Source organism: Cyprinus carpio, chromosome B14 (genome assembly GCF_018340385.1).
Source record: "Cyprinus carpio isolate SPL01 chromosome B14, ASM1834038v1, whole genome shotgun sequence".
Taxonomy (NCBI): Eukaryota; Metazoa; Chordata; class Actinopteri; order Cypriniformes; family Cyprinidae; genus Cyprinus; species Cyprinus carpio.
In genome coordinates, this window is record NC_056610.1 from 21,076,392 (window position 1) to 21,089,565 (window position 13,174).

Consider the following 13,174-nt stretch of genomic DNA (forward strand, 5'->3'; position numbering starts at 1 on the left):
GTACTAGGTAAAAGTACAAAAGTACTAAGCAGCACAACTGTTTTTAACATTTATAATAAGAAGAAAAGACTGGAGCACTGACTGCTGAAAACTCAGCTTTGCTATATTTGATCAAATAAATGCAGCTTTTATGAGCAAAAGAGACTTATTTTTAAAAACGTAAAAGCTTTACCGCCCCCAAACTGTACCATATCTACAGTATGTCCATTTATGTTTTTAGCACAATTTTTGAATCCTTTTTTCATGATATGTCCCCTTTAATTGCACAGTCTAAATTTTTTATTTTTTCATTTATTATCTCTTCTTTTCTGCTCTCTTATTAATTTCACAACTTATTGTTTATTGTTTCTAATTTGGTTTCATTGTTCTGCATTTCTAGGGGCTGGATTAACAGACACCAATATCACTTGTCTATTGTTCACATTTAACACTTTCACTACTTCTTCTCTGTGTAACATCTGGGATTATACCAATACTAACATATTTTCTAGATTCACATCAAATCAAGGGTCTCGGGGGTCTTCACTAACACCTTTTCCATACAGATAATCTGTATGCTGAAATTCTCAGTCTTTGTCAAAAACTTCATGTGAAAGAGAACACAGTTTTGTTGAGACTTCTTGTATTGTTCCTGTGGTATCTCTTTTGGTATACTAACACTTAATACTAACACTTGTTTATCCTGGAAATCAATAAATCCAAATACTGAAAGCCATTCTACTAAAATACATTGTTGTTTTTATTTTCCCACTGGGTCGGCACTTTATTTTGTATGTTTATTGTACTAGTCTTTTTGGGATTTGTTGTCATTGTTTTTTGTTCCGTTCTTTATCCTCTGTCAACTTTCATTAAGGCTAACAGATGTCATCTGTGACACAAGACAACGATATAAATTAAATCTAAAAATCCTAAATCAGTTAACACAGATAAGAGGATCTTTGTGTTGTGTTACACAGGGCCAGATGACTATGAACGGGGGTCTGAGTGTGCCAGCAAGTCCTCGCAGTCACTTCCAAAGACCCTTCTCTCCCTCAACATACCCCCCTCCTCCTTCACTGAGCCCTAGTATTACAGCCATGCAGCAGGCTAGAAGCACTGGTAAGTACTGATGCTAATCTAACACTTCCACATGCTCTTGTGTCAATGACGTTCACCGTCATTATTGATTTCATCATTGGTAAGAACAAGGAAACTAAATGAGGTAATTGCATCTCAGTTTGTACTGTATCTATTTAACTAATGTATTAGGGCGGTCAAATCCATTAATCGCATCCAAAAAAAAATAAATTTTTTTTTTACAAAATATATATGTGTGAGTACTGTGTATATGTGTGTATATATATATCAAATGATTTATCGCAATTTTTGTTTTTGTGTTTTGAAGTTTTTGTTTACATAATATATGTGTGTGTGTACTGTGTATATTTATTATGTATATATAAAGACACACACATGCAGCATATATTTTGAAAATATTTAAATGTATATACGTGTATATATTCACATAATTATATCGTATATAAATATATTTAATATATTAACGTAACATATTGTCCTTAAATATATACATGCATGTGTTTGTGTATTTATATATATACATAATAAATATACACAGTACACACACATATATTATGTAAACAAAAACTTTTATTTTGGATGCAAGTAATCGCGATTAATCGTTTGACACCAGTAATATATATATATATATATATATATATATATATATATATATAACATATATGTATGTTTTTTTAACATGTATGTGTGTGTATTTATTAATTTATATATACCAATACACAGTACACACACACATATATTATGTAAACCCAAACTTTTCTCTCGAATGGTGAAAAATAAGTAATAGGTCTGGAAAAAAATAGTTATTTTTCCAAATATAAAAATTTTTCTTTAAATAATCCCAAAACTGATTCATAGAATCCCAAAATTTCCGCTGCTGCTCATTGGCAATCGTTTTTAGTGAATCAGAAACATGAATCAGGATCACTGTGTTCTGATTCATGAACAACTGACTCTCTTAAGTTATTTTTTTTAGTGAATCAGAAACATTTGGCATGACCAATACAGCCGGATTCATGAATAAATTACTCTTTTAAGACAGTATTTTTAGTGAATCAAAAGCATACAGCATGATCAGTGTAGTCTAATTCTCAAACTAATGACTCCCATAAACCAGTCCTCTTTACTGAATCAAAAACATTTGGCGTGACCAGTGCAGTCTGATCCATGAATGAATGATTCTCATAAGCCAGTCCTTTTTAGTGTATCAGAAACATACAGTGTGACCAGTGGGGTCTGATTCACAAACGACTCTCAGTAGACGGTCCTTTTTAGTAGACCAAAAACACACTGTGTGAGTCCGGAAACATTTTTTTTTTTTAATTAATAGTTAAATAATTCTCAATTATTAGTTTTAATCAGACTGAAACACTCACATGTGTAGTTTGCAGCATTATCAGAGAAAACATTTCTCTTATATGTTGACAAAATGAACATCTTAACTAATTTGTTTGTAAATCAGAATCAAATCGAATGAGGAAGTCTGCATTGATACCCAGCTATAATAAGTGAACATGGCTTTATAAAATAATCAAAGACATGATATGAAGTAGCAGAACCATAAAAATACATATTCCAGAATGGCTAATTCTAATACTCTCCACATGTCCTGGAAATATCTGTACAGCCAAGTGTATGTCATAAGTGTGGCAGTTCTCCCTGGTCACTGGAGTGATGTGTCAGACTCTAATGAAGTACTAATGCATAAGTAAACATTTTTTACTGCCCCTGTGTCACTAAGCGTATCTCGACTGGTCTGCTCTATGTGTGCGCCCACGATCTCTCTAATCCCAAGTGGCAAATGCCAGGGATTAAGCTCAAATCTGAGCGCTGGAGCGGTTGGGGTGAGGGAGGAGCTGAGAGACTGGGATTAGAGTGTCTGTGTGCGGGAGGCTGCCATTTGTCTCCGAACCAGAGCCCATTTTGCAGTTTTTCCCCAAAAGGCTTCAGTCTGAATGCCCATACATGCCAGACTGTATGTGGAGAGCTGCTTTCTGTGTTTATTATTCTATGCCAGAATCCTGGAACCAACATATTTATGGATTATTTCTCCTGATTTGGAATTACATTCTGCACTGCATCCCTGACCTGGCTGTATTTCTCAGTTACTGACATGGGAATGTTGGTTGGTTCCATGGGAATTACTAAAAACACACACCCCCCAACCTGACCCTGTCTTCCTCCCAACAGCCTCTGAGTCTAGCACTCCCATCTACGCCAACGTGGATCCTCCTGCACGAGCGCCACAGACTGACAGGAAAGAAGCAACAGGGAAAGCTCCGCTCTATACTGGCATCGGTCCTGTGGATGAGTCCAGGATTCCCGTTACCATACGGATGGTGAGTGAATGCTGTTCCAGGATGTTAATCTTTTGTTTCCATATTTATACTGTGCAGCTCAGAATAAATATAATCCTTTAGTATTATTGTTTACATTTTTGTCATGCACTCAAGTCAGAGAAGCAAATTATTAAGCAAATTATAGTTTCTTTAACTGTGTGCATTCATGGTGGAATTTTTTATAAACGTTAAGAACATTTCAAGCACAATGTCTGTTCTTACCACAAATAATATACAGTACTGTGTTTTACAGCATTTTATGAGGAAAATTACAGTTTCATTACAGCATTAAAATAACTACCAGTTTAGCTAGCATTTAGGTAAATACACAAATAAATACACAAATAATTAATATTTTTAAACTTCAAAATTTGACAAAATTACACCTTAATTGGAAATGATGCACAATAAAATATTATGTTCACAAATTATGTTTCTAGATAAATACAAATAATTAAAACAGAAAATATTAAAAAAAAGTTTATGAATAATTTTCTTTTTTTTTTTAGAATTCTTTTAAATGTAAGGATTCAGATATTTTCATAGTTTAATATTGAAAGTCTGGATTTGGGATACGAATAGAACAATACAAATCTATAATCTATAACAATGCATTTGAAAAGTACAAATAAAAATGATGAATGCATGGCAGAAAGTATACAAAACAGTTTTTGTGTGTTATTTTTGTAATGAAAAGGACTTTTAAATCTGTTAGATTTATTATAAATAAACCTCCGGCACATAAAAGTGCCTGAAGTTGAAGAAACACCTACATGTTACTGGAGAACTTCATACTGTAGTTACTACAGGCTTATCAACAACATAAAAATGCAATAAACAAGCTTAGTATTCATTCTGAGAAAGCTCCCTGGCTCTTTATTGGCTCTGGAGACATTGTCGGAAGTGCATACCTATAATTGTTAATTCCTGAATTAATCTTCAGTCGGTCTCTGGTCACATGGGACTAGCTGTTTTGATTTGTGCACTAAATTGCATTTTCCCACACAGAGTTTTATTTAGCCCCAGGGAAACAGGGGCAGCTGTGCTCAGCATCATTGATGGGCCAGCAGACAGACAGTGATGTGTCTCTCAGTTTAACGTGGAGAGGCCAGTTGCATCAGCATTTTTACAAGAGAATTTATCATCCAGAGTTTTGGACTCAAGGTCATGGAGCACATTCGGGTTGCTATTTGTTTTCTAAACTTTGCATCTAGACATTGGAATCTTAATCTGTGAGAGCTTGGAAAGCCTGTAATCTAAAAAATGCTTGCTTTGTGTGTTGTTTTATTAGACTGTTGACAGGCCAAAAGATTGGTACAAGACCATGTTCAAACAGATTCATGTGGTTCCTAAACCAGGTAAGACCGGATTTTTTATATCTACCACCATTACCTTAAAAATGTTTGCTAATGTTAAGAAATCATAAGCCTATTATGTGGTTATTGGAAGGAATTTTCTAGTTAAACACTCACATACCAACGTATTTTTAGTTTAGTTTCTTCTATTCATTTTTATAGCACTTATGCAACACAAAAATGGAGAGAAAACATTTTTGCAAACTATTATAGTTTGTGTTAGTTTGTAATTTATTTGGTTTTATTAATGAAAAGGATATACAGAATCTCATTGGTTTTATGAATGCAAGGAATATACAAAATCTCCCTGTATTTTCTGTGTGATAATGGACCTTGTCTGTTAAGGGGATAGAACAATAAAAAAACAATAACAACCAAAATATGAATGTGACAATAAAAGAGCTTTACTCAGCAGGTTGTGGATTACAAGTGCGTTCATTACTGGTATTGCATTGTCAGGGGGTTTGCCTGAGAGATTACAGAGGTCACAGGATCAAACCCTTCATTTTGCATCTCATTATGTCTTTTTAATTGTCTTACTCCCACATCCTGCTTACAAATGAGTTTGTTTACATTATTAGGTTTAAAGCACTCTGTATGCAGTTCCTGTTTGTGATATATGTAATCCATATTAATCATGTTTGCTTGTTTGTTTTCACAGAGAACGAATGGTCTGGGTCCCATACTGCCACAGATCCTGTTACAAGTACTGGTACAACTATTTCCAAACAAGGTCTCTCTTTGATTCAATATTACTCTATTACTCTAGCAAATAAATGCATTCTTGGTAAGTGTAAGAGAGCATTTAAAATATTGTGTAATATTGTAAACTATTATTACAATTTAAAATAACAATTTTGATAAACAATTTGAAAATAGTTTCAAACCTAAAATTTCAAACCTTAATTTCAAACATCAATACTCCACACCACAACTCCAATATTAACCTTAAACAAAATATTACCCTCCAGAAATCATTCTAATATGTGACTCTGGAGCACGAAACCAATCATAAGTAGCACAGGTATATTTGTAGCAATAGCCAACAATACATTGAATGGGTGAAAATTATCGATTTTTCTTTTATGCCAAAAACCATTAGGATATTAAATAAAGATCATGTTCCATGAAGATATTTTGTAAATTTCCTACCATAAATACATCAAAACTTAATTTTTGATTCGTAATATGCATAGCTAAGAACTTCATTTGGACAACTTTAAAGGCGATTTTCTCAATATTTAGATTTCTTCCAGATTTTCAAATAGTTGTATCTCAGCCAAATACATCAGTGGATAGCTTATTTATTCAGCTTTCAGATTGAAAAAATTTAACCAAAAAATTGACCCATATGACCCTGGGTTTTGTGGTCCAGGGTCACATATGTCTAAAAAAAACCAAAACAAAACTGTAAACACTGTAAAAATTGGTTACAGTGTACTGTATTAATTTGGAGGAATTATTTAGTATCACTCATTATTATATATTAAATTATTTATTACATTTAGTATTATATATTTGTTACAGTAAATCATGTATTTCATTTCTTTCAGATAAGCATGCTGCACCTAATGCTGTTCAGGCCCACCCTGCACCTAAAACCAGCACCTACCGACCCATCACCAAGAGTGTCTCTGATAACGGCGTATACAGTTTCAGCGTGCCTGCCTCCTCTTCTGTCCCTACCCCTCTGCCCACATCAGCATCCACACAGCAGAGATCCAGTGAAAGGGAGCACACTGACATGTGAGAATCACCCATCCATGCTTATACTATGACAACAGCACTTCTCAGGCAAACTTAATTCAAAGGATTTTCGGATGTGAAAACAGCTACTAAGTCCCAATTTTCAGGCAGTGTTTGTTTTTCTTTGCATGTCTCTCAGGAATAATCCTGACAGAAACCTGACAAAAAACTGAAAAAAAGAAAATACACAACAAATACCATAAACAACTATCACTAAAAGCCATCTAATTCATAAAAATAGAGAAAGAAAGAAAGGTATGTATTCAGTGACTTTTAAAGTTTAATACAGTATGTTAGAATTTTTGTGTGAGCTTTTAAAATTGCAATGAATGGAATTAAATGAGCCTAGTTTTTAAAGTAACTTAATTTTTTGTGGTTGGTTTAAAGTTGGTTACACAAAGCACATTAAATTTATGAGGCATTTTTACAATTTGAGTTTAGTATTTGAAGGCACAAACATATCGATCTTAAAACCAAATCCCAATAACTAAATACTAACAGACAGATCGACTATCAATCGGCGAGTTCCAGTGTCAGCAGCACAACATGACATGAAACAACAAAATACGATAAAACAAATAAAATTACACTATTATATTAATATAAATGTAAAAACAACATACACAAACATCAACAGTTTAAGTTACATGATGGGCTTTCTGTATTTGTTAAAAGAACCTCCACAAACATTTGCCCTAATCAGGCAGAAGTGCTTCAGCAAGCCTGTGTACAGTCACTCAGTAGAGCAGATAAATTGCGGGTCCATTAGAGCGTAATGTGGTCAAGGTCACTAATAAGGTTAGAGAAACCAATTTGCTCCTGCTAGAGCAGTTTGTTCTTGTGCACTGAGCGTTTGTTATGTGCCGCTGCCCTCTGCTGGATAGGCGCGGATAATAAAAAACAGCCTTTCCTCTTTTGCTATTTTCAACAAAGAAATAATCTTTTTGCCCTCTGCTGAACTTCACAAATCAACGATGTTCCCTTATTTCTTGCCATTTCTCATTTTACATCTGTATCTGACTGTCACATTCACATGATTACCTCGTTTCATCCCTTCCTTTCGTCTTCTCCCCCCACTTGCTTTCATTACCAACACCAGACAAGTAAATTAAGACCAGAGGACATAGATTTAGAGAATGAGCCGTGGTATAAGTTCTTTGCTGAACTGGAGTTTGGCCGGCCGGTAAGTGTGGCTTTGGCTTGGTGATGCTAGCATGCCACTTGTGATTGGTGTGGGGTTGGAAAGGTCAAATACGTGCTGCACATGCTGTCAGCCTGTGGTGGACATGTCTGAAATGACTGGTTGGAATGAGTAGACAATTCTGGACACTGTAACACATGTGCTGGAGTGTGATGAATAACCATTATCAGGTTCTGTGTAAATGAGCCTTGCTTCCTCCCAATAGAATTTGTGTTTTTGCATTTCCTGCACTGACTTGCACACATTCAACTACTGTTGTGGATTAATTTGACCATATTTGCATGACTATACAAATGAGATTTCACTCTTTGTGCAAGGTGTGTGTAGTTTAGTAGTCTTTGGCTTGGCATGCTATACGTTGTGTTTATATAAAAGGAGCTGTACTGCAGTTTGTAGTGTTCTTGTTGCATATGTGCAACTTTAGTTTGTGGTTGTCACATAGTCATGTGACTTTACTTTCTCCCTTGTTATGTCACCATTTCTCTGCTATTCCCACCTCTGTCCCACATCTGGGTGAAGCCTCCAAAAAAACATCTCGATTACAATCCAGAGAGCTCGCCTCGATTCCGAGCGGAGGTAAAGAATGACAGAATGAGTGATTGACTGAGTGATTAACTGCTTCACTGACCAACTAGGAGAACAAAAGAGAGAAATTAGCAGAAAGAAGCTAGTGCCTGCATTCTCAACCCATCCTCATTTAACATCACATAACTTCAATTCTAATGCAAAGTCCATTGTTTTGAGTAAAGCAATGCACTCTTGAGATATGCCACAAATTGAACTACAGAACTGAGAAAATAAAAGTTTATGCAAAGAAGGATTACTTAGAAATAGTCTGTTAAACATGTTAAGAAGTATTGATTTACATATAGTGCAGCCTCTTGCTTCTTCTCAGAAGTTTTTTTTCCTTTACCATAGCTCTAAACACTCTTATACATGTAAATGCAAAAAATCATAAAAAAGTAAAAATTTTCATCAAAAACATAAATAAAAAATAAATGATTAAATATATACAAAAAAACTAAAGTAATTCAAAAAAAATTTGATTAAATAGATGAATAAACAATTCTAATTAAGCATCTTTCATTATAAAAATTATTAAAATGTAAACACTATAAAGATACAAATTTAATAATATTATTAAAGTGTAAGTGCTATAAAGTTACAAAGGTAATTGCAGGTGATAGTGTGGGACATGTTTTGTCCCATGTCTTAAGAATGCATGCGCACCTGCATTTGCTTCTCTTATCATAATAACATTTCTTTCTAGCATTACATCATTTATTTCTGGTGAGACAGGAGCACTTCCTCCTGGCTGTCATCTGCCGATTCTGTCCATGTGTTTGTAGTAGGTGAAGGATCTATGGACATGCCATCTACAGTATCACATTACATCTCCTCTTTCACTCACAGACTTTTTTTTAGACAATATAAATTGCTGTCTCTCAAAGTCAAATAGAATAATTAATTAAGAATAAATTAACAGTGTCGCTTTCCTGCACACACTAAGTTGTTTTCACACGCTATTCAGATTTATGCAAATCAAGGGACATATGTTTTGTAATCATGGTACGTCTATAATGATCTATGTTTATAATATTTACACAGAAAGGAGGCATGACTGAGAGAGTACATATTTCAGTGCATTTTGCACATAGATAAACTGAATTTGTTAGTGATCAAGACATATGCACAGGCATATAACTACCACATGAAAGTGGTGCAGCTTTTTAGTGAATTTTTCTTAAAAATGCTAATGTTATTTTTTTTTGACCACTTGTGCCCTGTGAATTGCTACTGACCACTGTAAGGAACTTAGAGGCCAGTGTAGTAACAGTTATTGTTTGAGGAATGCTGTAAATCCAAAAAAGAATTGCTAAAAATTGTCACAGAGGCTTTGCAACCCAATTTTGAGCCTGCTAGTGTGGTATCTGCACTCAGAGCTGTATTTATGTTGACTAGATGTAAATGTGCCGCAATGAGGAGACATTCCTGGTACTGCATGCTTGGGCTACTTTTAAAGAGGGTTAAAAAAAAACACAAGGGGCATCTGCTGCTGATCTGGAGAGCTGTTCCAGATAACACTGCTCAGAGCTTCAGCAAACAGAAAGATGATTATCTACTCCAGCCATGCATACAAGGAATTCCCTGCTTTGTTCGACATAGAAACCCTCGTAAGTGATCTAACTCGTCTAGCTGCCCTGGGAATGGCTGGGTTTTCAAGGGACAGCTGGCCCACGTCACTTTGTCCAGAAATGGGAGTTTCGCTGTTTTAACCATTGTTGGATTTGTGAAGGAGAGCGCTGGGTATCAAGGAAGTAAGTTTGGATAATAAGCAAAGAATTCACCCTGCTTTTTCTCCTTCATCTGTTGCAGACCTCCCTTTATCAGCCATCTATAGACAGGAGCCTTGAAAGGCTCTCAAGGTAGGTTAACTGTAAATGCATTGAAATGATTTGAAGTCAAACAAATATATAGTTTTATTTATATAAAGTATTTATCTATGATTTTAAAATATCAAACAAAGCGACACTGGAAACAGATCTTTTCTCAAAAAAATTTTGCAATGACTTTTAACCAACTGGTCCCAAGGTCAGTCTTAAGGGATGCATACAGTAGTGCAGGTCATGACATTACATAACTTGTGACTACTTTTTGTCTTATTTTTAATATGACTACTTTTTGTCTTATTTTTAATATTCTTTTGTATCAATCACTAAAATATTTAATAATGTATAATACTATCAAATCTAAAAGACTTCTTCTAGTGAAAAATTTTGCAAAAATTGCCACTTGGTTTGATTTTTGTTTTCCAATATATTTTAAGGTCACTATAGGTGACAAACCATGGCATTATTTTCAGATGGAGATTAGGATTGCATTTCATGCTAAACCTAGGACTCCCTTTTTTTACATTGTTTATCACAATTTACATTTTTATTGGTTACTATAAATCTTCAACCATGTTGATTCTGCAGCTCTGCCAGTGATAACAAGAGACGTAAATCTGAACCTGTAGCCACTCAGCCCAGGGCTCAGAGCAGTGTGGGCACAACACAAACGTCTGTCAGACCACTAGAGCTACCCAGGAGCAGCAGCACCCAGAGGAATCCCCTCACCAGCCCCAACTCCCCCACCACCACCAGGACTAAAGGTAGATGTCAGACGAGCAGCCACAATTGTGCACATTATTGAAAAAATAAACAACACGAGAAGGTTCACAGACAATGTTCATTTTGCTCCTCGCAGTGCAAGCAGAATTTTAAACGACTTTCCCTTTGCATGAATAAAATTCAATGAATTATTTAGTGTTTACAATCTTGCCTCAGTGTAGTGTAGCATATCAATTGCTTTTTTATTCGGCGAGGGCTTGTTGATCAAGATGTCTGATTTCTTTCCAGTTTTTCTCCAGGTTGTAGTATAAACATCCTTACTTCTCTCTCCTGTGGGTCAATTACCTTTTAATGTCTTCTCATGTCTCTTTTTTACCATGCTGCTTGTGGTGGATATCTAGGTGGGGATGTGAGCAATATGCACACAGCACATTTAAATTGTCAAAGTCCAATCCATGCTACCTCAGAATCCACATATCAAAAGAAAGGGCAAAATGAGGACAGTTTCATGGCTGTCTCAGAAGGCTTCTCCAGCCTCCCTGAAGGCTGGAAAACAGCCCAAGAGCACCCAGAAGACTGGATGATCTCAGAGGACACCACATCTAAGCTCAAATCCTGGAGTTGTGATGACCTTCTCTCTGAGGGGAGAGGAAAAGAAGTGCAGACCCGTTCGGAAAGCACAGGCTTTTTGTTGCACAATGGGGAACTAGAGGCATCACAATGCATTGGCACCCAAGAGTCTATGGATCCTAGGCAGAGGACAAGGCACCGCTCAGCCCACGATGCACCAGGCTTCCTCAAACTCTACAAAAAGATGCATCACATCAACCGACAAGAGCTGATAAACTCTACGGTGATATGCTCCGTCAAAGCCAGGATCCATAAATATGAGAGTGAACAGCGGAAGGACAGACACACTGACAACAAGGACTGTAACGAAGAGGTGCCTCGGGACATGGTGCACAATAGGATTTCTGAATTTGAAAGTCTAATCCAGAAGTCCAAATCCATGCCAAATCTTGGGGATGAGTGCCTGATCAGGGGTTCTTGGAGGAGGGCCAGCGGCCCCAAGCGTAGCCTTTCTATTGAGTCATTACTGGATGAAGAACCACCAGCCAGAAATCCACCTGAAGGACGGCCTCAATACCCCAAGATAAACACCCATGTGCCAATCCACATTCAAGTCACCAGTGACCAATTACAAAACTCTACCATGCAACACGACTACTCAGACAGCGAACATGATGCTGTAGTGTCCGACCTCAGCGACTTCATCCAGATTGAGGGATCATCCTTCTGTAGCGAAAGGGAGTTTGACGTGTGTTCATTTGCCTCCTCCGAAAGCTTCTGTGGATCCGGGCACCACCATCATCACAGGCAGCTTGTGAGCTCCTGTAAGGGCCGCTGCCCGGCTTCCTACACGCGCTTCACCACTATGATCAAGCACGAGAGGGCCAAGCAGGACCGGAGGCAACATTTGCGTGTAGAAGAATCTGAGTTCGGCCTCAGCAAACTCGCCTTCCTGGTAAGCCCAGTGCCTTTCCGCCGAAAGAACCTGTCACCTTTGAGTTGTTCCCGAGTGCCAAACTCCAAGAGCTGTATGTATGAGGCCCTAGATTCGGCCCTGAAAGACATCTACGACCACATCCACACTGAGAAGCACAGGGGAAACCTGCCGGACAACAGCATCCTTCATAGGTTGCTGGTGGAGTTGCTTCCCGACATTCCTGAGAGGAATTCATCTCTACACGCACTGGAGAGAAACAGCCCAACAATTCAGCCTCGCTCTTACCACCCACAGCCTGACGGCATGCCCAGCCAGGACACTCACCGATCTGAGTACTCACGCCTGTCCCATAGTGCCTCTCACAACCATATAGACAGCAACAACAACCAGAGGAAACACAACTTTGAATACTGCTATCAAGGTGGACTCTACTCATCCATCTCTGGTTTCCCAAATCCCCTTCTGTCCCCCGTGTTTGAGCTCAGCTCCTCCACCATTGCTATGTTCCATTTGTGTTTGTGAATGTGCTTGCTTAGAGCAAGGGTGTTAAAAACTGCTCCTGGAAGGCCAACATCCTTTAGCACAGTAGTCCTCAACTTCGGTTTTGGATACCCACCGCTCTGTACATTTTGTATTTCTGTCTTATCTGACATACTCAGTTCACGCTGCCTTCACGTGCTATCCTAAATTCCTTAATTTCGGTCAAATAAATGCTATTTTCCCTGTGTTCAATGCACAAAATATACATTAAATGGTTATTTATATACATAACTATTAGTGCTGTCAAGTGATTAATCGCGATTAATCGCATCCAAAAAAAAGTATTTATTTACATA

The 13,174-nt window shown here is 37.0% G+C and overlaps 1 protein-coding gene across 1 annotated transcript in view; it reads left to right on the forward strand.

Annotated features, from left to right (window-relative positions):
- Nucleotides 1-13,174, forward strand: part of sorbs2b (sorbin and SH3 domain containing 2b) — a gene marked incomplete at its 3' end in the record, with an annotated part of 48,883 nt that overhangs the window by 26,094 nt on the left and 9,615 nt on the right. Inside the window, exons 8-17 of the mRNA XM_042738811.1 lie at nucleotides 957-1,098; nucleotides 3,268-3,416; nucleotides 4,708-4,774; nucleotides 5,433-5,504; nucleotides 6,325-6,517; nucleotides 7,484-7,700; nucleotides 8,238-8,294; nucleotides 10,095-10,144; nucleotides 10,697-10,872; nucleotides 11,233-12,759. Of these exons, the coding sequence (XP_042594745.1) occupies nucleotides 957-1,098; nucleotides 3,268-3,416; nucleotides 4,708-4,774; nucleotides 5,433-5,504; nucleotides 6,325-6,517; nucleotides 7,484-7,700; nucleotides 8,238-8,294; nucleotides 10,095-10,144; nucleotides 10,697-10,872; nucleotides 11,233-12,759 (2,650 nt within the window). The remainder of the gene's footprint in view (nucleotides 1-956; nucleotides 1,099-3,267; nucleotides 3,417-4,707; nucleotides 4,775-5,432; nucleotides 5,505-6,324; nucleotides 6,518-7,483; nucleotides 7,701-8,237; nucleotides 8,295-10,094; nucleotides 10,145-10,696; nucleotides 10,873-11,232; nucleotides 12,760-13,174) is intronic.